The sequence below is a fragment of the Muscardinus avellanarius genome (genome assembly GCF_963383645.1).
Source record: "Muscardinus avellanarius genome assembly, chromosome: 3".
Taxonomy (NCBI): Eukaryota; Metazoa; Chordata; class Mammalia; order Rodentia; family Gliridae; genus Muscardinus; species Muscardinus avellanarius.
Window position 1 is genome coordinate 124769881 of NC_137788.1, and position 24082 is coordinate 124793962.

At 46.9% G+C, this 24082-nt stretch overlaps 1 protein-coding gene across 1 annotated transcript in view; it reads right to left on the reverse strand.

Moving 5' to 3' along the window:
- Positions 1 to 24082, reverse strand: part of MYO1E (myosin IE) — a gene marked incomplete at both ends in the record, with an annotated part of 137877 nt that overhangs the window by 55784 nt on the left and 58011 nt on the right. Inside the window, 7 exons of the mRNA XM_080693009.1 lie at positions 1836 to 1942; positions 7974 to 8055; positions 10786 to 10871; positions 12161 to 12328; positions 14697 to 14783; positions 17945 to 18031; positions 18330 to 18410. Coding sequence (XP_080549135.1) covers positions 1836 to 1942; positions 7974 to 8055; positions 10786 to 10871; positions 12161 to 12328; positions 14697 to 14783; positions 17945 to 18031; positions 18330 to 18410 — 698 coding nt within the window. The remainder of the gene's footprint in view (positions 1 to 1835; positions 1943 to 7973; positions 8056 to 10785; positions 10872 to 12160; positions 12329 to 14696; positions 14784 to 17944; positions 18032 to 18329; positions 18411 to 24082) is intronic.

A 24082-nucleotide genomic window follows, 5' to 3' on the forward strand; every position in this document is an offset into this window, starting at 1 on the left:
CCTCCTCCTCCTCCTCCTCCTCCTCCTCCTCCTCCTCCTCCTTCTTCTTCTTCTTCTTCTTCTTTTTGGTACTAGAAATGAAACCTGGGGTATTCTACCTCCGAGTGACACCCCAGACTATTTTTTATTCTTTATTTTGAAACAGGGTCTCACTCGGTTGCAAAGGGCCTAAGTAGCTGAGGCTGGCTTCCAACCTGTACAATCCTCCTGTCTCAACCTCCCAATGCTAGGATTACAAACATACGCCATGCCCTGCTATACTTTTCTTTTTTTTCCCCTAAGATTGAAGAAAAGAAGTAACAAACTATTAGGTTCACATCCAGGGGTGTAGTCATCTGGTGAGGATGGCTAGGCCTGTCTCTAGTTAAATCACCCCACAGGAGGACTTCCCCATCCTCCTTCCCATGTTTCCATGGAAAGTGAGGCCAGGCCTCCCGGGAGTGTATGTCTAGGCTTCCTAGCTGGGTACAAAAATTATATCGTCTAGTCAGCACCTAAGGGTTTCCAACTCAACATGCCAATTCCACTGTGCTTGGGTCACATCCCTAAACACCAGCTACCCGCACATCTGTGATCCCAGTACTTGGCAGGCTAAAGGACAGGGATCACAGACCAGCCTCAGCAACTTAGTAAGACACTCAGCAACTAAGCAAGACCCAGTTTCAAAATAAAAAATAAAAAGCTGGGTGTGGTGGTGCACGCTTGTAATCCCAACATTTGGGAGGCTAAGACAGAAGGATCACAGATTCGCGGACAGCCTCAGCTACTTAGTGAGGCCCTTTGCAACTCTGGGAGACTGTTTCTAAATAAAGAATAAAAAAGAAATAGGGCTGGGGGTGTAGCTTGGAGGTAGAATGTTCCTGGGTTTCCATCCCCAATACCATAATATATAAAAAGAAAATAAAAAAATAAAAAGAGCTGGGGGTATGGCTTGGACGTAGAAATCCCCCTGGGTGCAACCCCCAGTCTTTTGCGCCCCGCCCCTTACACAAGCATGCATGCAGGCAGGCAGGCACGCACGCCAGCTGCAGGAGGAGCAGAGACGTGGACCTCCTCAAGCCAGTGACCTCAAGCACTCACTGAGCGCTGGGGCTCAGGCACACCCCTGGCCACGCCCCTCCCAGGTCTCAGGCTGAATTCCAGGGCCACCAGCATGTGCCTGGATCTTCTGGAGCTGTCTTACCTTCAGGTTGCTTTCACCCTCTCTCTCCCCTTCTAATCCCAAGCTAAGCATCCCAGGCCACATCCTGTGGGTAGCAGTCAGGAGCCCAGTGCACTAAGAACATCTATACAGAACCTCCGACCAGTTTTAAAATCATCATCATTAAGGGTTTAATTTTTTCTATCTACCCCCAGACGAGGCACGATCAACATTATAAATAGCTAATTCTGTTTTTTTTTTTTTTGTTTGTTTGTTTTTTGGTACTGGGGTTCCTAGAAACCCTTCTACCTCCGTGCTACACTCCCAGACCTATTTTTTTAAATATATATTTTTATTTGGAAACAGGGTCTCTTAAGCCAGCGCGGCTGGCTTCGAACCTGTGCGATCCTCCTGTTTCCGCCTCCCAAGTGCGGGGATTACAAGCACGTGCGCCACCACACCCGGCTTAAATTGCTAATTGAGAACCGAATGATACTGTTAATGTTTGAAGAAAGACAAGGGAGGGGGAAGATACATGGGCTTTGTTTTAAAAAATTTAAGACACAGGACACACATCACAGGCACGTGTGGGCAACTGACACTGCTCTTGCCTGCGCGGACCAGCTCGCCCAGGGCGGGGGTGAAGTGTGTCGGGCCCCCTATGCTAAGCATCCCAGTATGAAAGCCACCGTACCTGCTTTCCTCCCAGTCCCTGGGCTTCTTGGTCTCGTTGGGCTTTATGCAGCGAATGTAGTGAGGCGTGCACTTCATCAGCGTGCTCACCAGGTCGTTGGCTTGTTTCTAGATGGGAAAAATCATACCAGTTAACACATGAAACTTTCTCTAAAGCAGGCTGACGTTCAAAGGAGACCTGTAAAGCCCTAGTGTGGAAAACAGCAGCTAGAAACTAATTGTGACACTGTTCACTGAGCTTCAGTTAGGTCTACTAAGTGTTTGTCAGGTTCTGTTCACTTTGTGATGACTGTAGGACTCTTAAAAGGCTTTGAAGTTTGAGAGTTCAAAGCAACGAAGTATTTTTAGTACAGCGAATAGAAACAAGAAAAACAGAATCCAAACCCCAAGGAAATCTTTACATGCAATCATTTTCATGGGGCACAAGGAAGTGTGTTGGTAATTAAGAAAATTAAGCTCAATTTATATTGATCGAGGGCCTTTGTAAAATCATCGTTCTTTTTTAGGGGGTACTGGGGGCTGAACCGGGGAGCATTCTACCTCTGAGCTACACCCTCAGTCCTATTTTTCAGTCTTTTTTTATTTTTTATTTTTGAAACAGGGTCTCACTGAATTGCAAAGGGCCTCGCCAAGTAGCTGAGGCTGTCCGCAAACCACGATCCTCTGGTCTCCGCCTCCCAAATGCTGGGATTACAAGTGTGCGCCACCATGCCTGGCTATTCTTTATTTTGAAACAGGGTCTTACTAAGTTGTGGAGGGCCTTATTTAGTAGCCGAGGCTGGCTGTGAACCTGCGATCTTCTGGTCCCAGCCTCCAAAGTACTGGGATTACAAATGTGCACCCCCACGTCTGGCTCTCTCTCTATATAATTTTAATTACAAGATCACCTAATTAAAATGATGAAAACTCACAGTTAAAGGATGTGAGATTAGCTGGGTATGATGGCACATGCTTGCAATCCCAGTACTTGAGAGGCTAAAACAGGAGGATTGCAGGTTCAAGGCCAGCCTCAACAACTTAGTGAGGCCCTCAGCAAGAGAGCAAGACCTTGTTTCAAAATGACCACAACAAAAAATGCTGCACATGGTGGTGCACACTTGTTATCCCAGTACCTGGGAAGCGGAGACAGGAGGATCACAGGTTCAAAGCCAGCCTTGGCAACATAGCAAGGGTCTGAGAAACCTAGCGAGATTCTGTTTCCAGAAAAGAAATAGAATCAGGCTGGGAACGTAGCTTGGAGATAGAATGCCTCTAGATTTAATCCCAGATATTAAAAAAAAAGGGTATGCGATACATTAAAAAATCTCAGAATTAAGCCGGGAGTGGTGGCACATGCTTGTAATCCCAGCATTTGGTAGGCCGAGACCGGAGGATCGCAGGTTCATGGCCAGCCTCAGCTGCTTAGTGAGGCCCTCCACAACTTAGTGAGACCCTGTTTCAAAATGAAGAATCAAAAATAGGGCTGGGGTATAGCTCGGAGGTTGAATGCCTCTGGATTCAATCCCCAGTTCTGTAAACACAAAAACAAAAAAGCTCAGAATTTATAAACTATTATATACCATTTCATTTGGCTTCTTCCTCAATATTTCCCTTACAATCTGTAGATTCTGAGCCCTTTCTGGTAGCAAATAACATGTTCTTTTGCAAAGCTGAAATACTCCACATAAAACTGACTATCATCGCCTGTGCACAGGGTATTGGAAACAGAACCGAGTTCAACAGAAAAAGCCACACAGTGAAGCTGGACTTGCTTCTGATGCATTTCGATCTGTAAGAATCTCCCGCTTCGGAGAAACAGAAGTGGAGCCCCCACCAGTGCCCCCACCACACCACTGAGTACGCCTGTGCGTCCAGGCCCGGGCGCGTGAGCCAAGTCTCCTTCCAAACAACTCAGCGTAAAGGGAGAAAACCTCTCAAAGAAAATAGCACGGAGACCTCCAGAGCCGGAAACCATCCCAGTCAGCAGTCAGCAGTCAGCAGAGGGATTTGCTTGCAGCAGGGATTTGCTCTCTCAATTAGGGCTTTTCTATTTTCATGGGTTTGGGAAATCTGAAACCCTTGAGAAAAGCTATTGGGTTTATTCAGAGCAAGATATTCATTGGTGAATTAAGTGCTCTGTTTAGATGTGCAGAAAACAGTATTCTTTGCAGTGCTTGAAATTGAGGACAGAGCCAGAGGTCACTTGATCAAAGCAAAGCCCTTGATGAAAAAGGAAATTGCCCCTTATCTTCTCTGATGACAAAGAGTGCACCTGAAGATAAACCTGAGGAGCTCAACGACAGGGGAACTGGAGAGGGGCTGCACGGCTGCTTTGAAGAGGGCTTTTGTTTTAGTCTCGTAACTTTAAGTCTTATAAATTTTATTATTTATTTATTTATTGGTGGTGGTACTGGGGATGGAACGCAGATGTCTTCTACCTCCGAGCTACACTCTCAGACCTATTTTATATTTTATTTGGAAACAGGGTCTCACTAAGTTGAGTAGCTGAGGCTGGTTTTGAACCTGCGCGATCCTCCTGTCTCAGCCTCCCATGCGTGGGGATTATAAACGTGGGCCACCACGCCCGGCACTTTAAGTATTTTTAAATTTTTAATATTTGATTCTAATTTTTGTTTAATTAAAACACTGAATTTTCAGCCAGGCGTGGTGGCGCACGCTTGTATTCCCAGCATTTGGGAGGCTGAGACCGGAGGATCATGGTTCATGGACAGCCTCAGCTACTTAGTGAGCCCCTCTGCAACTCAGTGAGACCCTGTTTCAAAATAAAAAATAAAAAACAGGGCTGGGGTGTAGCTTGGAGGTAGAATGCCCCTGGGTTCCATCCCCAGTACTGCAAAAAACACAACACAACAAAACAACAACAAAAAATCCACTGAGTTTCCAAGAATAATGTTGCAGATTCTTTAGTACTAAGCACTTAGCACATACTTCTCTTCACTGCGGCACAAGAAAGTAGACAGAGGCAGCCGGGCTTGAGTTCACGTGTCCCTTGACATAGTTCTTTTTAGGTCAAAACAGTCAGAGGGCATGTGCCGAGCAGACACGTGGACTGTCTCACCTCAGACTCGCAATGACACTAAGTGGCGGCCACTATTATCATTCTTGCTTTTCAGATGAGAAAACTGGGCCTTCGAGGGAAATATAGGTTGCGATAGAATTTCTGTTTTTTTGTTTTTTGTTTTGGTGGTACTGGGGTTCCTGGAAGCCCTTCTACCTCTGGGCTATACTCCCAGACCTATTTTATACTTTTTATTTTTGGAAACAGGGTCTCTTAAGCCAGTGCGACTGGCTTTGAACCTGCTTGATCCTCCTGTCTCCGCCTCCCAAGCGCGGGGATTACAAGTGTGCGCCACCAGGCCCGGCTGCTGATAGAATTTTTAAGCAACAAAGGGGAGGGCTGAAACCAAGTCTGTGTTTGCGCCTTTTTTTCTTTTTGTTTTGGTGCTGGGGATTGAACCTAGGAGCATTCTAACCTGTGAGCTACACCCTCAGCCCTATTTTACTTTTTACTTTGAAACAAGGTCTCGCGAAGTTGCAGAGGATCTTGCTAAGTGGCTGAGAATGGCCATGAACCTGTAACCTTCCTGTCTTAGCCTCCCAAGTACTGGGATTATAGGTGTGGACTAGCAAGCCTGGCTTGTGTTTCCTAATCATAATGCTGTTCTGTCTTCTTAATAAAGAGATGGAGCCGGGCGTGGTGGTGGCGCAGCTTGTAATCCCAGCATTCAGGACGCTGAGACCGAAGGATCGCGGTTTGCGGGCAGCCTCAGCTACTTACTGAGGCCTTCAGCAACTTAGTGAGACCCTGTTTCAAATTAAAGAATAAAAAATAGGGCAGGGGGTATAGCTCAGAGGTTGAATACACCCCCAGAATTCCATCCCCAGACCCGCAAACAAAGAGAGATGGAATAATTTAGAGTGATAGAAAAGGGGTTGACTAGGTGAACCAGGATAAGACAGAAGCCATTACATAGGAATGTGTCTTCGTCACCACAATGATGCTGAGTCATGAGTCAATTTTTTTGTGTGTGCTACTGGAAATTGAACCCAGGGGTATTCTATCTCTGAGCAAGGACCCAAATCCCCTTAAAAAATTAAAAAAAAAAATTTTTTTTAACTAAGTTGTTTAGCTGGGCGTGGTGGCGGATCCTTGTAATCCCAGCATTTGGGAGGTTGAGACAGGAGGATCGTGGTTTGAGGACAGCCTCAGCTACTTAGCGAGGCCCTTTACAGTGATATCTTGTTTCAAAATAAAGAATAAAAAATAAGGCTGGAGGTGTAGCTCAGAGGTAAAATGGCCCTGGGTTCCATCCCCAGTACTCCCCCCTACACACACACACTAAGTTGCTGAAGGTCTCACTAAGATGCTGACGCTGGACTTGTGACCCTGTCTCAGCCTGCACAGAATGGGTTACAGATGGCCTCTGACAGGGTAGTGGAGCAGCAGCAGGGTGAGCTCTGACTAGCCAGGAAGCGTCCAGAGGTATGGACAGGGGCACCAACAAAACTTCACACAAGTGGGCTCAGCATGAAGACGACATAGGACGGCCGTGGCTTAGGGAGGAAGGGCTTCATCCTATTCTGTGTGTGTGGCACCAGGGATGGAACTAGGAACGTTCTACCTCTGAGCTACATCTCCAGCGCCCACACCCCCTTTGCAGCATACCCCACCCGATTTTATTTTTAATTTGAAACAAGGTCTCACTAGGGTGATGAGTTTCCTTACTTGCTGAGGCCGTCCTCAAACTTGTGATCCTCCTGTGTAGGAGACCATCTGACAGCCATAAGTGACATGATTCACTAAGGAGAGTGTGCCCGGGGGTGAGACGACACACTACCATCCCTTTAGATACTCTGGCTGATGTCAGGCTGACCTCCGCAGACAATGGCCTGAAACTCGTCATCCTAAACATTTTAAATATAGCCCCGAAAGATGGCAACTGTGGGCATTCAGCTAGACGAGTGTAGGGAACGCAAGGGAGCGCAGAGGAAGGGCTCTGGCGCTGCTCTCCTTTCATGAGGACTCACCCAGACCACTGGGAAGTGAGTCACCATGACCTGGTGATCTGACCCTGGCATCTGACGCGACCGTCTCATGACAAGGCTTTTCAGCCAAGAGCCAATCCTCATCCAGGACTGGAAGTGAAGGCTGAGCCAGAAGCTTCGTGCAGGCATTAGTATTTGTGGCCGCGTGAAAATTTCATCTGTTCTCTGTCACTCTGTACTTCAGAGAAGCTATGGTCCTGGGGCTTCATTTCCCCAGCTCTTTGGACACAATGTCCCTGTAACTCAGTGGACTCTGCCCTCCGGCTCCAAAAACAGCTTGCAAGGTCAGGCATAGTGGCACAAGCCTACAGTGACAGCTGTTTGGGAGGCTGAGGCAGGAGAATCGAAATTTTTGGAGACAAGCTTGGACAACTTAGTGAGGCTCTGACCCTAAATAGAAAGGCTATAGCTCAGCGATACAGCACTTGCCCAGCACGTGTGGGCCTGGGGTTTAATCCTTAGCACCGCAAAAAACAAAGACAAACAAACCAGCAAAACAGATCGCCACAGGGTGCGCCAGACTTCCTTCACAAAACCCGAGGGCTCCTTACTGGGCTCTTATGGTGGCTCTGAGTTTTACTTATTATTTCCTTTGCTCCAGCCAAAACCCATGTGGCCAGATGTATCTGCAATTCACAGCAAGGAAGGTCTGCAAGAGCCGTGAGAAGGGACACATGCCTTGCCCCCAAAAGATGGAGGAGAATTACAGGCAAGTAATGTCCCATACTTGGCACGCTTTGTGGCCTGGCCTGGGAATCGATCAATGTTATCCAGAACATGGCTCCATACCACAAAACTTCTGAGAGTTGAGCCTAAGTCCTTCCAGATTCAGTTTAAAGCCATTTCCTCTTAGAAAATAGCTGATTATCATCTGCTGACTATTAAGCTCTGAAGTTCTTAATATCCATTTGGGGTTTTGGGAGAGCCAAGGCAAATTCAGCTGGTATCCCGTGACCAACTGACAAGCAGCGGCATTACCGCTGGGCCCTCAGTGCCGAGCCCTTGTATCACCCGGACGCCCTCCTGGCCTGGGGTGTAGGGACCGATTCCTGGCTCTTATAGGAATATCTAAGCTTCCCTGAAGAGAACTAACCTTGATCTTGCTTCCAGCAGTGGTTGGGCGCCCTTTCTTGTCAGCTTGCAGATTTTCAGGAAATAAAGATTTTATAAAAGGTCTGTAAAAGGAGAAAGAGAATGGGTTAGCTCTCTGTAAGCGTCGTGGGGGCCGAAGGCCTGCTTCTGTAGAGAATGGGGTGTGTGCTGTGAGAAGAGCAGACCCGGCCTTGTGGCTCATGGAGCCCCCAGCGAGGTGTGTCTGGGGGCAGTGAGCAGGCTAGACACGACCAAAGAATCCCAGGATACCACCTCTCACCGTCAAGGCCTGGAAAACTTTGAAAACTCTGCCTTTCAAATGTCCCCGCTCACTGGAATTGAGGCACATTTTGATGAGCGACCACAGTGGAGGGGCGGCAGTATGGATTTCCTAAGACCAGAGCCTCAGGATTCGGTGGAATGCTGCTCTGGTCTCCAGCAGGCTCGGTTGATGGCCACGGCTGGGTAACTCCTGGTGGGAGGGGTGTCCCACGCATCGGAGAGTACTTAGCAGCATCCATGGTCTTTGTTCACTAGATACAAAGAGCACAGTGTCCTCACCTGCACGCAGAAACCCCTCGAAATGTCTGTGAGCAATTTGCGTCTGACCAATTCCGAAATTCCAAGTGGAGCAATAACAAATCGCTCACTCTTTGTCAGCTGAACGTATTTCCCTCTCTCTCTCCCTTTTTTTGGTGTGTGTGTGTGTGTGTGTGTGTGTGTGTGTGTGTGTGTGTGTGTGACTAGAAATTGAACCCGGAAGCACTGTATCTCAGAGCTCTTTCTTGTTTTGAAATAGAGAATCTAAGTTGCTGAGGCTGGCTTTAAACCTGTATCTTCCTGTCTCAGCCTCCCAAGTCCTAGTATGACAGGTGGGCACCACCATGCCCAACCGAGTGGGTTTCATTAGTAGCTCTAATCAAGTTGTTTGTGTTTATGTGCCCCGCACAAAGGGCAGGGCCAATATCTTAGATATCGCAGGGCCTCTGGTGTCTAAAGCACAGCCTGGTACACAGTAGGTGCTTAACTGAGGAAATGAAGGGATCAATGTAAGTTGGCAATCTGACACTCAAACCCAAACTCTCCTCCTAACTGGCTTTGTTGTTATACTGGGGATGGGACCCAGGGGCATTCTACCTCCCAGCTATAGCCCCAGCCCAATTTTTTATGCTTTATTTTGAAACAGGGTCTTATTGAGTTGCAAAGGGCCTCACTAAGTAGCTGAGGCTGGCTGCAAACTGCTGTCTCAGCCTCCCAAATGCTGGGATCACAAGTGTGAGCCACCATGCCTGGCTTCTGACCGACTTTTGAGGCATCTTGAATCTTCCAGGAAATCTCCCAAGCAATCTACTTGCACTCGACCAGACATCATTATAGATTTTTTGCAGCTGACATGTTTACAAAACAATACTCCGTGTCTATATAACAAGAGTTTATGTGGAGTCATCAATAAGTCTTGAACTTGGCAGAAATTTTAATAATTAAAAACAATCCCTGGAAGCGAGTCTCCACCTGACTGCTACGAAACCCACAAGCCAGGGCTTGTGGCTTACCTGATCTTTTTAGAGAAGAGCAAATTGATTTTCTATGTTTTGAATGAAAAGAAATCTGACATCTCAAAAGTGGTGGTATGAGTGTGAAGCAAGGTGGGGAGGCTGCATGGAGCAGAACAACGTCTAATGGGGCTCTGCTTTCATGGCAGTTAGGATTTTTGTAGAGTTATCAGGATCACTGCTGTTGACTACAGAACTCAGCCTTGGGGCCAGGACAGTTTCAAAACCAAAGCCTGGGAGGGCAGCGCTGACATGGTGTCAGCTCTAAGAGTCCTTGGGTCTGGCAGGCCAGGCAACATCACACTTGCCAGGCACGGACAGGCTACTGGTGTCAATCACATCTCCACAGCCAGCATGCAGGAGTGTGGGGACCTTCGCGGGGCAGAATGGAGGACAGTTCACAGCAGCTTGCAGGAGGATGCCCGCCACTCTGCTGCCATGGTTTATACAAGGTCTGGGGAGCTGCACTGGATCTTTGAGTCGATCCTTCTTTAGTTGCCCCTCCAGAATTTTGGCATTTCCTAGTACGCCAGGAACTCAGGTTAACTTGGGTCTTCTTTAAAATTGAAGTGACAAGCCGGACATGGTGGCACACACTTGTAATCCCATTACTTGGAAGGCTGAGACAGGAGGATGGCAGGTTTGTGGCCAGCCTCAGCTATTTAGCGAGGCCCTCTGCAAACTTATTGAGACTATTTGAAAATAAAGAATAAAAAATAAGGGTGAATTCCTTCAAATCACCTCCCCCCATGCCATTTCTGAATGGCATGGGGCTTTAACTATCTTCTGTATTTCTATCTTTTTAACAAACTTCTTTAAATCTTCAAAAAAAAAAAAAGATAAAAAAATAAAAACTAAGACTTGGGGGAGCTCACAGGTAGAATGGCCCTGGTTTTTGAAGTGATAAGGGAAAATTATTTTGCCTTTGCTCCCAGCATAAAGTATCACAGAACCAGCCTGTTTGTTCCACTCTTAAACAGTCAGGGATAGCCAGTCTGGTGAGTTCTCCATGATAACAGGATTGAAATGTCTGAAGCTTAGCATTCGGTGGCACTGGGAACTTGAGGGCAGGAAGTGTTTGGGGCAGAAGGGAAAGCCTGGGATCAGAAAGACGAAAGAGAAATGGAATAGTCAAATCATAATCCAACTCAACAGCGTGAAGGAACAAACTGCTAACAATGCAAGTCCCACACGTTGGTTTGTTTGAATACTGAAAACTTCAGACTTACTGGACGTATCAGATAAGGCAGGGGCACTTACAGCTCGCTGCTCTGCATGAGTTCAATCAGGTCCATGAAAAGCACATCACGGTTCCGTTCGCAGAAGCCATCCATGTCATAGGACACCTGCCCAAGAGAGGAAAGACATCTATCTTTCAGTATCTCTTTGGTCAAAAAGCCCAACAGGAGAGGGCTCTGGAAGTTCTCCATGAACTGTTGCCAGAGGGCTGTGTCAACTGGCTTGGCTGGTGATGGCCCGCAGAGGCTGATGAATACCTGGCTGCCCAGCGGCTCTGTGCCCAAGGCTCGGGCTCTGCAGATCGCATGCCCTTTCTTCACAGGTCCTTAGGGGCACCTAAGCCACAAGCTTAGTTCTTTTCCTAAACATTCGCTAAGACAGAGTAAAAAGAAACTGCCTGCTCGTTAATCCATTGCAATGGGCCATGTCAGCTCAAGTTTGTAGTTTTTCCCAGAAATGGTTATTGGAATTGTACCAATCTGGCCACAAACTCATGCTCAGGAACCCTGGCCAGCTGGAATGAAAGAAGAGACCGGTGGGTTTTCATAAGTCCAGGAAGTCCCCAAAAGGCATGGCTTCAACTCCCGCCGGCAGCCCGCACAGCCTGGCACGCGGTGGGTGGTTGGTGCCCTTGTGTAATACAAGAGCAAACACCAAAGTGAACCCCTGGTCCTGATGAGTGCTCCCAGTGTGCCCGGGCAGGCGAGGAGGCAAGTGTGGGAGAGCAGCAAGGGGCAAAACCAAAGCGCCTCCTGTAGCACTCACTGCGCACCGGGCTGATTCCTGCTTGAAAAGCGTGCAGTAGAGCCAGGGGTGGCGTGCGCGTCTGTAATCTCAGGAAGGCCGAGGCAGGAGGGTCGCAGGTTCAAGGCCAGCCACGGCAACTTAGCAAGACCATGTTTTCAAAAAAGAATTTTTTGGGGGGTGGTAATGGGGTTCCTGGAAGCCCTTCTATATTCAGGCTACACTCCCAGACCTATTTTTTTATTTTTGGAAACAGGGTCTCTTAAGTCAGCGTGACTGGCTTTGAACCTGTCTCCGCCTACCAAGCGTGGGGATTACAAGCGTGCGCCACCATGCCCGGTGTCATGTTTTCAAATTTTATAAAAATAAGTAAAATAGGACTGTGGGTCTAGCTCAGAGATAGAACACCCTTGGGTTCAATCCCTGAAATCACATAAACAACAACAAAGACACGCCGTAGTTTAAACAGTATTTTGTTTTTCCTCCTCGATAACTTCATGGGTCCCAATTGCTACATTAATAAAATAAAGTGAGGCATGTGGACATGGATTTCATTTGCCTCCTGAGGAAAAAGATCAGAGATCCACATCATTCAAAGAGGGCAACATTACCGGGGACGCTGCCCCTCCGCGGCACCTGCTTGCTGGCCTACCTTCCCGGCGTAGTGGTGGATGATGAAGCCCTGGTTCCAGCTGTTGAAGTGCTCATGGCTGCCGATCTGCATCTGGAGCTTCTGTAGCAGTGTCTGGTCGGCCCCCTCGCCCACGGCGTGCATGGTGGCACACACGTCATCCAGGATGCTCATGATCCCAGGGGGGTTCTGGTGGGACCAAGAAGGCAAGGCCCCGTCACCGACTCTTCTAAAATATACACTGCTGAGCACGTCTTTCCACGAGCAAGAAAACCGCTCCCTAGAGCTAAGAACACCAATCTTTCCCTGCACACACTTAGTCCCAAATGGGGAGGCACCACTAGACCTAGAGATGGAGAACAAGCCCGGCATGGTGGTACATGCTTGTAATCCCAGTATTTGGGAGACTGAGACAGGACGATCGCAGGTTTGAGCACAGCCTCAGCAAAGGAGACTCTCACTAACCTAGCGAGATCCTGTTTCAAAATAAAAACAAAATAGGGATGGTAGTGTAGCTCGGAGGTAGAATGCCCCTGGGGTTCAATTCCCAGTACTACAAAAAGTAAAAATAAATAAATAAATAAAAATAAATATGGAATGCAGTCCATTTTCCAAACAGTTGTTTAATTCCCTCAAGTCTTCTTTCCTTCTTTCTTTCTTTCTTTTTTTCTTTCATACCTGAGTTATACTCCTAGACCTACTTTTTATTCTTTATTTTGAAACAGGGTCTCACTAAGTTGCAGAGGGCCTCACTAAGTAACAGGGGCTGGCTGCGAACCTGCGATCCTCCTGTCTCAGCCTCCCAACTACTGGGATTACAAGCATGTGCCACCACACCTGGCTTCAAGTTTTATTTATAAACTCATGTCCAGATCACTAACTGATCACTCCTGTCCATACTAGGTTGATTTTAACAAGCCCAAATAAAAATAAAAGTATCCCCCTTTGGGCCTAATTCATGTCTTAATATCCTCTTTCAGTATGTTCCTCACACAGACACCCCTTGCACAGTGGTGTGGTCGGCACATTCTAATGTACGTCTCTTTTCTCAGTAGCACTGTTTTATAAACACTCCTCACATTTTGCATGTTCTCTACACTCATTATGCTTCCACTCTGCATTGCTATGGCTGAGCTGCCTATGGATGTCCTGACTTCTAGTTTGCTGTTTCGATAAACAAAGTAAATAAAAACCAGCCCTGTAATGCCGGGCGTGGTGGCACACGCCTGTAATCCCTGCGCTTGGGAGGCTGAAACACAAGGATCACACAGGTTCGCAGCCAGCCCCTGTTACTTAGTGAGCCTCTCAGCAACTTAGTGAGACCCTGTTTCCAAATAAGGTATAAAATAGGTCTGGGAGTATAGCCCGGAGGTAGAACGCCCCTGGGTTCCATCCCCAGTACCACCAAAAACCCAGCCCTGTAGAGCTCTCTGTCTACATCACTTTTATTTTCTTTTGAATAATTTCTTAGGGCTCTAGTCCTAGAAGTTGCATGATTGCACTTGAGGACAGGGCCTATTTATGGCTCTTCACAAGCTACACCATTGATTAAAATGACAACTGTCTTTTAAAATTCAGTAACAACTTCTGTTTGTAAACTGACATTTTCCTCATATATACATGTTCATATTTACCATAAGAATAGAAGCCTACTGCCCTATTTTCACATATACCCATGTATACAATGCCAGTAATTCCTAATGTACTCTGCAACTCACAGTTGTTAATGTGACAAATTTATTTTTTTATTTATTTATTTAGGTAATGGGGATGGAACCCAGGGGCACTCTACCTCCAAGCTATACCCCCAGTCCTATTTTTTTAGTCTTTTAAATATTTATTTATTTATTTATTTATTTATTTATTTATTTATTTATTTATTGTTTTGTGATACTGGGGATGGAACCCAGGGGCATAATACCTCCAAGCTACATCTCCTGCCTTATTTTTTTAGTCTTTTTATTTTTGAAGCAGGGTCTCACTGAATTGCGAAGGGCCTCACTAAGCAGCTGAGGCTGTCCATGAGCTATGATCCTCCGATCTCTGCCTCTCAAATGCTGGGATTACAAGCATGCACCACCATGCCCGGACAGACAATTTTTGAAAAATGAGAAGCCGGGTGTGGTGACACACACTTGTAATCCCAGCATTCAAGAGAATAAAAAAATAGGGCTGGGGGTGTAGCTTGGAAATGGAATGCCCCTGGGTTCCATCCCCAGTACTGAAAAAACAAAACCAAAAACAAAAAACCAAAACAAAAAACATTGAGGGCAGCCAGGTGTGGTAGCACATGCCTGTAATCCCAGTTGATTGGGAGGCTTGAGATGGGAGGATCACAGATTCACAGCCAGCCTCAACTACTTAGTGAGGCCCTCAACTTGGGTATAGCTGAAAGGTAGAACACTCCTGGGTTCAATCCCCAGTACTGCAACACACACACACACACACACACACACACACACACACACACACACACAAAATAATAAAGACATAGCACACAGGGAACAAGAATTCTTTATGTAAAGTAGGAAAGAGGAGACACCGAACCCATACTTACGACTTTGTTTTCTATGAGGTCACACACGATTTTGTTGTTAAAGTACTCGATGGGTGTCCATCTTATTCCCTCTTGAACATATTCTTCCTGTGTGACAGAGACCAGTACTCACATGAATCACTGTGAAAGACAAACTTGAGTGCTTTTCCAAAAAGACCAGGAGCTGTCATTTCTAATTTACGAAGAGGTAAGAGGAAAGGAAATCTTCTTAACCTGGTGATTTTCTATGTTTAATTTGAACCATATGAAATTGTTCCCATACTCCTTTTTTTTTTGACTGACAAAAGTGACAGTTTAATGTGGTTTGCTATATAGGTCCAGTTTTTAAAAAAATCTCTTTGAATCAGGTGTGGTGGTACATGCTTGTAATCCCAGTACTTAGAAGGCTGAGATTGGAGGATCACAGGTTCAAGGACAGCGTCAGCAATGTAGAGAGATGCTCATGTCTGCCCAGGGCCTCAGAATGTGAGCTTTGGAAACAGGATCTCTGAGTCAGGTGTGGGAATGCACAATTGGTGACTCCAGTACTTGGGAGGCTGAAACGGAGGAGCTCAGGTTCAAGGACAGCATCAGCAATGTAGAAAGACTCTCAGGAACTTAGTGACAAAGATGCCATTGCTTAAGGATGTCATGATTAAGTCACCCTGTATGTAGAGTTTCCTCTAAATACAAAGACTAGTGTTTTTATAAAAGGAAAAAGAGGGGCATTTGGACAGAGACAAAGAAAGTAAGGCAGAGACTGGAATTCTACTGCCATATCCAAGGAATCCTGGAGTCACTGGAATCTGGAAGAGGAAGTCTCCTAGGATTCTAGAAGGATTCTCCCCCACAGCCTCCAGAGGGAGTGTGGCCCTTGACCTCAGACTTTGTGCTCCAGGATGTGGGAAAAGAAACTTCTTTCTGGGCATGGTGATGCACACTCTAATCCCAGTGCCTGAGAGGCTGAGAAAGGAGAATCCCAGATTTGAGATCAGCTTTAGCAATTTAGTGAGTTCCTCAGTAACTTAGCGAGACTTTGTTTCAAAATAAATAAGAAGAGGCCGGGGTATAGCTCAGTGATAGAATGCCTTTGGGCTCAATCTCCAGTGACACCACCACTGAATAAATGAAGCAATAAATAAAATAGAAAGAAGCTTCTGTTTTTTGTTTGCTTTTCTTTCTTTCTTTCTTTTTTTTTTTTTTTTTTGTGCTACTGGGGTTCCTGGAAATCCTCTACCTTCGGGCTACACTCCCAGACCTATTTTATATTTTTTTATTTGGAAACAGGGTCTCTTAAGCCAGGGAGGCTGGCTTCGAACCTGCGCGATCCTCCTGTCTCCCCTCCCAAGCGCGGGGATCACAAGCGTGCCCACCACGCCCGGTGAAGCTTCTGTTTTAAGCCATCTGGTTTATACTTTGCTATGGTGGCTCTAGGAATCTAAAACAATCTGATATCAGGAATAAGATGAAACTTGCACTTTACATTTAGAAGAGACTATAAGCAAGACATATTACTTCAAATAAAAATTAAAATGCCAGCCTTGTTAAATCCCAGCTGGGCGTGGTGGCGCACACTTGTAATCCCTGCATTTGGGAGGAGGCTAAGACCAGAGGGTCGCAGTTCACAAACAGCCTCGGCTACTTAGTGAGGCCCTCCGCAACTCAGTGAGACCCTGTTTCAAAATAAAGAATAGAAAATTGGGCAGGGGGTGTAACTTGGAAGTCAAATGACTCTGGGTTCCATCCCCAGACCTGGAAAAAAAAATAAGAAATAAAATAAAATTAAAATACTAAAAAATATAGTGCTGGGGATGTAGCTCGGAGATACAGTTTCATCTCTGGTACCGAAAAAAAAAAAAAAAGTTAAAGCCTGGCATGGTGAAGCACGTTTGTAATCTCAGTACTTGGGAAGCTGAGACAGGAGGATTGCACATTCACAGCCAGACTCAGCTACTTAGTGAGGCCCTCTGTAACTAAGCAAGACCCTATTTCAAAATAAAGAATAAATAATAGGAGCCGGGCGTGGTGGTGGTGCACGCTTGTAATCCCAGCATTCAGGAGGCTGAGACCGGAGGATCGCGGTTCATGGACAACCTCAGCTACTTAGTGAGGCCCTCTGCAACTCAGTGAGACCCGGTTTCAAAATAAAGAATAAGCTGGGTGTGGTGACGCACGCTTGTAATCCTCGTGCTTGGGAGGCGGAGACAGGAGGATCGCGCTGGTTCGAAGCCAGCTGCGCTGGCTTAAGAGACCCTGTTTCAAAAATATATTTAAAAAAATAGGTCTGGGAGTGTAGCCTGCAGGTAGAAGGGCTTCCAGGAACCCCAGTACCACCAAAAAAAAAAAAAAAAAAAAAAAAAAAAAAAAAAAAGTAAAGAAAGAAAGAAAGAAAGAAAGAAAGAAAGAAAAAAAAAAAATAGGGCATGGGGTATAGCTCAGAGGTCAAATGCCTCTGAGTTCCATCCCCAGAGTTGAAAAAAAAAAAGAGAGACCCTGTTTCCAAATAAAACATAAAATAGGTCTGAGAATATAACCTGGAGGTAGAAAGCCCCTGGGTTCTACCCCCAGTACTACCCAAAAAAAAAAAAAAAAAAATTAGGGCAGGGCTGGGGTGTAGCTTGGAGGTTAGAATGCTTCTGGGCTCAATATAAGCTACTGTAAAAAAAAAAAAAAATTACATTTAGGGAAGATTAGGGGTGCTGCCCATCTGAGGAAACCAAGTTTTTTTATTTTTGGTGGTACTGGGGGTAGAACCCAGAGGCTTTCTACCTCTGGGCTATACTCCCAGACCTATTTTATACTTTATAAACAGGGTCTCACTAAGTTGCTGAGAGCCTCACTCAGTAGCTGAGGCTGGCTTCGAACCTGTGCGATCCTCCTGTCTCCGCCTCCCAAATGCGGGGATTACAAGTGCGCGCCACCACGCCCGGCAGGAAACCAAGTTTTTCGGAACACAGTATATGCACAGACAATTGAGGTTGGGACTAAAGTCCCATTTTCCACTTGGACAATGAGTCAGAATGTAGTAAAAACAGCCAGTTCTAAGTTCAACTTCACAGCGTCATTTGCTGAAGGAGAAATAAAAAGGAGCAGATGGTATTTATATTTCATAGACTAAAATGCCGCAGTGGCATATGGTTTTTCTGCATGACTTTGTTAGGTACATTTTCTAATACAAGATTGAAACCTGAATCTATTATCAAAAGAGAAATCCATACCCTTTAAGACAAATTAGAACTAGAACAGGATGAAGGAAGGGGACGGCTTACCTGTTCAGCCTTTAATGTCAGCTCAATAAAAATCTGCTGTAATTTTTCATTAACAAAATTGATGCAAAACTGTTCAAAGCCATTTTTCTGGGGGAGATAAAAAAAAAAGGTACTTGCTTGTAATCATTCTGCAAAATCATTAAAAGTCATTTCTTAATGATTTGGTGAAATGGGAAAAGGCCTTAAGTGCAATGCTGGACTCATCAATAGAGAGAAGCATAGTTTATATTTAGGACAAACTAATTTGGTTAAAGGTACATGAAGAACTCACAAAGGCGAAAATGAGCTAGAATGGTTTTTTTCCCCCTCTTTCTCTAAAATTATCCCCTGCAGACCAGATGAAATATATCACCTTGCAATCTCCAATTAGTCAAACTGGCCTTACCTGGAATATTTCAAAGCCGTAGATGTCCAGGACGCCAATGTTGTATTCTTCGTGGTCTTTCTCCATGGCTTTATTGATGGACTAGGGGAAGGTAAGCAGAAAGGCAATTAACTCCTTTACATCGTATGGAACCCAGGCCTGGGGCTGGGGTGGGGAGACAGACTGCACACCTGACACTGCAGAGCTCTGCAAAAGAACAGTGTGGAGACAGGTGACTTGTGGCATTAAAGAGGTCTCAGGACAGCATCAGGACCCAAAAACCCCACTAGGATCCAAAAAACTACTACAGGAGGGGGAAAAAAATGTTTGCTTCATGATGAAAACCATGAAGATCCAGCAGTTAGCTTTTCTCAGGAAGTCTTAAGAATTAGAAGAAAATGTCATCTTGCATGATCGAAATAGAACCTATTACACAGAAAGAACCAGTATTACAAAATCTGTAAATGTCATTTCCATTGTCCCCAACACGCAGTCACTTAATGATCCCATGACACAATGTACAGGGAAGCCAAAGACAAGACAATCTCCCAGCAGCTAGGAGAGAGTGTTAGCTGTCTGCAGATAATCTTAGCCATGACTTTAAATTGATAAGATGAGCAGCTCTTGTATATTCCAACATCACCTTTACCAGGCAACACTTAGTGTTCACTGCAATTCTCCTAATGACAGTGACGCCATTATTATCTCCACTTTACAGTGGACGCCTTGGGTTGCCCCAGGCAAGGAGCAAGGCGAGGAATTTCACTTAAAGCAGTGTGAGGCCTACACCTGTGTCCTGATCACTGTGAGAAGAGGCCAGAACATCTGCTGGAACAGACCTAACGATAGCAGGGTAGGTAGAGACAGAGGGGGTTGGAGAGGGAGGCAGAGAAAGAAATACACAAGAGAAAGATTCCTGGAAGTAATAAACACACCAGAAGTCTTTTCTTTTTCTTTTTTTTTTTATGATGGTACTGGGGATTGAACACAGAGGCATTCAATCTCCAAGCTATACCTCCAGCCCTATTTTTTTTTAAATTTAAATTTTAATTTTTTTTATTTTTTTTGTTTTCTTTTTTTAAATTTATTTTTATTAATCTTTTAAATTGGTGCATTGTAGTCATATATCAATCACATTGGAGTACAAGACTTGAGAGGATATACAAGCACACATCATCCAATTAGCCCTCCTCCAGCCCCCATCCCATTCCCTCCCCCTCCCTCCATCCCACGCTTCTTTGGTGATTTACTTTGATACATTTGTTTATGTACCTCCTGCGTTTTAAAGAGGCTCCGTCCTCCCCTATTCCATACCCTCTGATTGGTCACCTTAATTGCTTCACTATAGGGCCCTTTCTATAGCTCAACCTCTTCCTGTTGCCCTTTTCCTCCTAGTTATTGCTGATTAAGAGAAGCGTCTGATTTATATTTTCTGCGATATTTCTCTGTGCATGCTGCGTTGCAAGTACCGATCCCACTCTTGATGGTCCCAGTAGTGGCCTGGCTACTCAGTGGACTGATCCAGACCTCGCTGGCTCAAGCAGCGGCCTTGCCTCATGGGAGGCCCCAGTTCTGGTCTTGCTGGCCCCTGCACCGGTCTAACCCCTAAGCTGGCTTTGGTCCCGACCTTGGAGGCCGCAGGAGTGAACTTGCCTCACGCCAGGCTCCGATGCTGGCCATTGGCCCCTGCACCGGCCTAACCCCTTGGCAGGATTCCAATCCCGGCCTCGGAGGCCCCAGCACCGGCCTAGCCTCACGGCAGGCTCCAATGCCGGCCTCGTTGGCCCCAGCACCGGCCTAACCCCTCGGCAGGTTCCGTTCCCGGGTTAGGAGGCCCCAGCACTGGCCATGTCTCACGGCAGGCTCCGATGCTGGCCTCGCCTCACGGCAGGCACCGATGCCAGCCTTGCTTGCCCCAGCACCGGTCTAGCCCTTCGGCAGGTTGTTATCCTGGCTTCGGAGGCCCCAGTACCGGCCTTGCCTCACGGCAGGCTCCGATGCCGGCCTCACTGGCCCCAGCACCGGCCTAACCCCTCGACAGGCTCTTATCCCGGCCTCGGAGGTCCCAGTACCGGCCTTGCCTTACGGCAGGCTCCGATGCCGGCCTCACTGGCCCCAGCACCGGCCTAACCCCTCGGCAGGCTCTTATCCTGGCCTCGCAGGCCCCAGTACCGGCCTTGCCTCAAGGCAGGCTCCAATCCCGGCCTCGGAGGCCTCAGCACCGGCCTTGCCTCATGGCAGGCTCCAATGCTGACCTCGCTGGCCCCAGCATCGGCCTCACCCCTCGGCAGGCTCCAATCCCAGCCTCGGAGGCCCCAGTACCAGCCTTGCCTCACGGCAGGCTCCGGTGCCGGCCTCGCTGGCCCCAGCACCGGCCTAACCCCTTGGCCGGCTCCGATACTGGCCTCGGAGGTCCCAGCACTGGCCATGCCTCACGGCAGGCTGCGATGCCGGCCTCACTGGCTCCAGCCTGGCCTAACCCCTCGGCCGGCTCTTATCCTGGCCTCGGAGGCCCCAGTACCGGCCTTGCCTCAAGGCAGGCTCCAATCCCGGCCTCGGAGGTCCCAGCACCGGCCATGCCTCACGGCAGGCTGAGATGCCGGCCTCACTGGCTCCAGCACCGGCCTATAACCCCTCAGCAGGCTCTTATCCTGGCCTAGGAGGCCCCAATACCGGCCTTGCCTCATGGCAGGCTCCGATGCCGGCCTTGCTGGCCCCAGCACCGGCCTAACCCCTCGGCAGGCTCTTATCCTGGCCTCGGAGGCCCCAGTACCGGCCTTGCCTCAAGGCAGGCTCCGATGCCGGCCTCACTGGCTCCAACACCGGCCTAACCCCTCGGCAGGCTCCCATCCCGGCCTCGGAGGCCCCAGCGCTGGTCATGCCTCACGGCAGGCTCCGATGCCGGCCTCTCTGGCCCCAGCACCGGCCTAACCCCTTGGCAGGCTCTTATCCTGGCCTCGAGACCCCAGTACCGGCCTTGCCTCAAGGCAGGCTCCGATGCCGGCCTCACTGGCCCCAGCACCGGCCTAACCCCTCGCTCCAGCCCTATTTTTAATTCTTTACTTTGAAATACAGTCTCACTAAGTTGCAGAGGGCCTAAGTAGCTGAGGCTTGCTGCGAAATTGTGGCCCTCTGGTCTCAGCCTCCCCAATACAAGCATGCATCACCACGCCCAGCTCAGAAGTGTTTTCTAGGCAAAGAAAACGATGTGTCTTTTGTGAGTAAAGGGGTAGTGACGTGCAGCACGGAGCCCAGTGTCTGGCCAGTAAACGTGAACTCAAGTTAGTGTCAATCGCATGAGCACCATGGACATTTACAGAGAGACTGAGGGGATCGGATGAAGGAGGCAGTCTAGAGTAGAAACAAGAGCTGTGGGTCTAGCCTCAGCTCTATGTGGCCTTCTTACTTCATGGGCTTAGACACATGTACCCTTGTCCAGGCCTGAGTCTCCTTTCTGGGTAAAATGAGGGGTCCTGATCATCTAAACACATGATCCTGGTCTTTCCAAGCAGTATCCCTCTTTAAGTAGAGACAAGAAGTACACAGAAGAGTCACGCCTACGCTGCCCAACCAGACCCTAGCCTGCGCAAGCTGTGCAGGTGTTACCGCTTAGATTCAAATCCAAACTCCTTGGATCCAATGGCCTTGCTACTGTCCTTTGAATAAGGTTTCTCTAGGGTGTCCTAACTTGGAAACAGAAAAGTCAAAGAACAGAAGAGCTTGAAATGTAAGTGCTCCCAGAAAACCACATAATAGCAGTGTACCCCTTGGCACATACTTTAACCTTTCTGTGCCTCACTTGACCTATCTGTAAATTAGAAATAAGCTACATCCCCGTGCTTGGGAGGCGGAGACAGGAGGATCATGCAGGTTCAAAGCCGGCTGCGCTGGCATAAGAGACCCTATTAAAAAAAAAAAAAAAAAAAAAAATATATATATATATATATATATATATATATATAATAGGTCTGGGAGTGTAGCTACAGGGAGGTTTTTCCCCTCTAAAATAGTTACAACAGAGCTGGGCGTGGTGGCACACGCTTATAATCCCTGCGCTTGGGAGGCTGAAACAGGAGGATCGCACAGGTTTGAAGCCAGCCTCAGCTACTTAGTGAGGCTCTCAGCAACTTAGTGAGACCCTGTTTCCAAATAAAATATAAAAAAAGGTCTGGGAGTATAGCCCGGAGGTAGAAAGCCTCTGGGTTCCACCCCCAGTACCACTAATAAATAAATAAATAAATAAACAAATAAAATAGTTACAACAGAATATAGAATATAGTACATGCTCCTACATACATATTTTCTATTAGTCTAGCATTAGATGCTACAGTGATTAGCATATTGCTTTTGTCAGCTCTACCCTGCTGAAAGACAATTTCAGAATAAACATGTCATATACATATACTATATGTATACATATGTGTGTATGATTACACCATAACCAAGAACAGCTATGATAAATTGATTGATTGAATGATTAATTGATTTTTGTGGTCCTGGGATCAAACTCAGGAGCATTCTACCTCTGAGCTATATCTCCAACACTGTTTTAAAAGTTTTTATTTTGGAAACAGGTTCTCGCTAAATTGCTGAGGCTGGCTTTGAACCCATGATCCTCCTGTCTCAGCCTCCCAAGTCTTGAGATTATAGGCATGTGCCACTATGCTGGCTTGTGGTAGTTTTAAAATACATCCAAAAAAGTATTTGATATTCCTCCCTTAGAAAAGTGGAGCCTAATTCCCCTCCCTTCAAATGTGGACGGCACTTGGCGACCTGCTTCTAAGGGACTAAATGTGGCACAATGATCATACTTGAATCCAAAACCAGGACATTGAAAATCACGTGGCTGACTGCTCATGCTCTCTGAGACCACGCACTGGGGGAAACCAGCTACCGAGCTGTGAGGATGCTCAAGCAGCCCCATGGAGTGGCCTGTGGAGCTAGGAACTGGGATTCCTACCAGCTGCTGTATGAAGGACCATCTTTTACCATATCCTCAACCCTTGCTGAGCTGAACTTCTCAGCATCTCAACTTCAACCGTGTCCCTGAGTCGCAACCACCATGCTAGGCCCATCTCAAATACCCAATGCCTGACCCACAGAAATTGTGAGAAAAATAAATGCTTTTTGTTTCAAGTGGCTATGTTTTGAATGAATGTGCCACATGGCAACATATACCAAATACAGTATTACTAAACCCTTGGCTCAGAAGTCAAGAAAAGTCAGGGACCAGGGCTTCCTCTTTTTCTGGTCACCAGTTCTGGCTCTGAAACTCAGAAGAAACTGCTGTCATTTTAATTTTAGCTAATGTGAGCTGGGCATGGTGGTGCACACTTGTAATCCCAGCATTCAGGAGGCGGAGACCAGAGGTTCGCAGTTCACGGACAGCCTCAGCTACTTAGCGAGGCCCTTCACAACTCAGTGAGACCCTGTTTTGAAAATAAAAGGCCTAAAAAATAGCGCTGGGGCCAGGCGTGGTGGCGCACGCTTGTAATCCCCGTGCTTGAGAGGCGGAGACAGGAGAATTATGCAGATTCGAAGCCAGCTGCGCTGGCTTAAGAGACCCTGTTTCCAAATTTAAAAAGTATAAAATAGGTCTGGGAGTGTAGCCTGGAGGTAGAAGGTTTCCAGGAACCCCAGTACCATAAAAAAAAAAAAAGGGCTGGGGGTGTAGCTCAAAGGTACAATGCCCCTGGGTTCTAGTACCAGTACAGCATAAATAAATAAATTAAATAAATAAAAATAAAAAAATTAGCTAATGTGTTTTGCCAAGC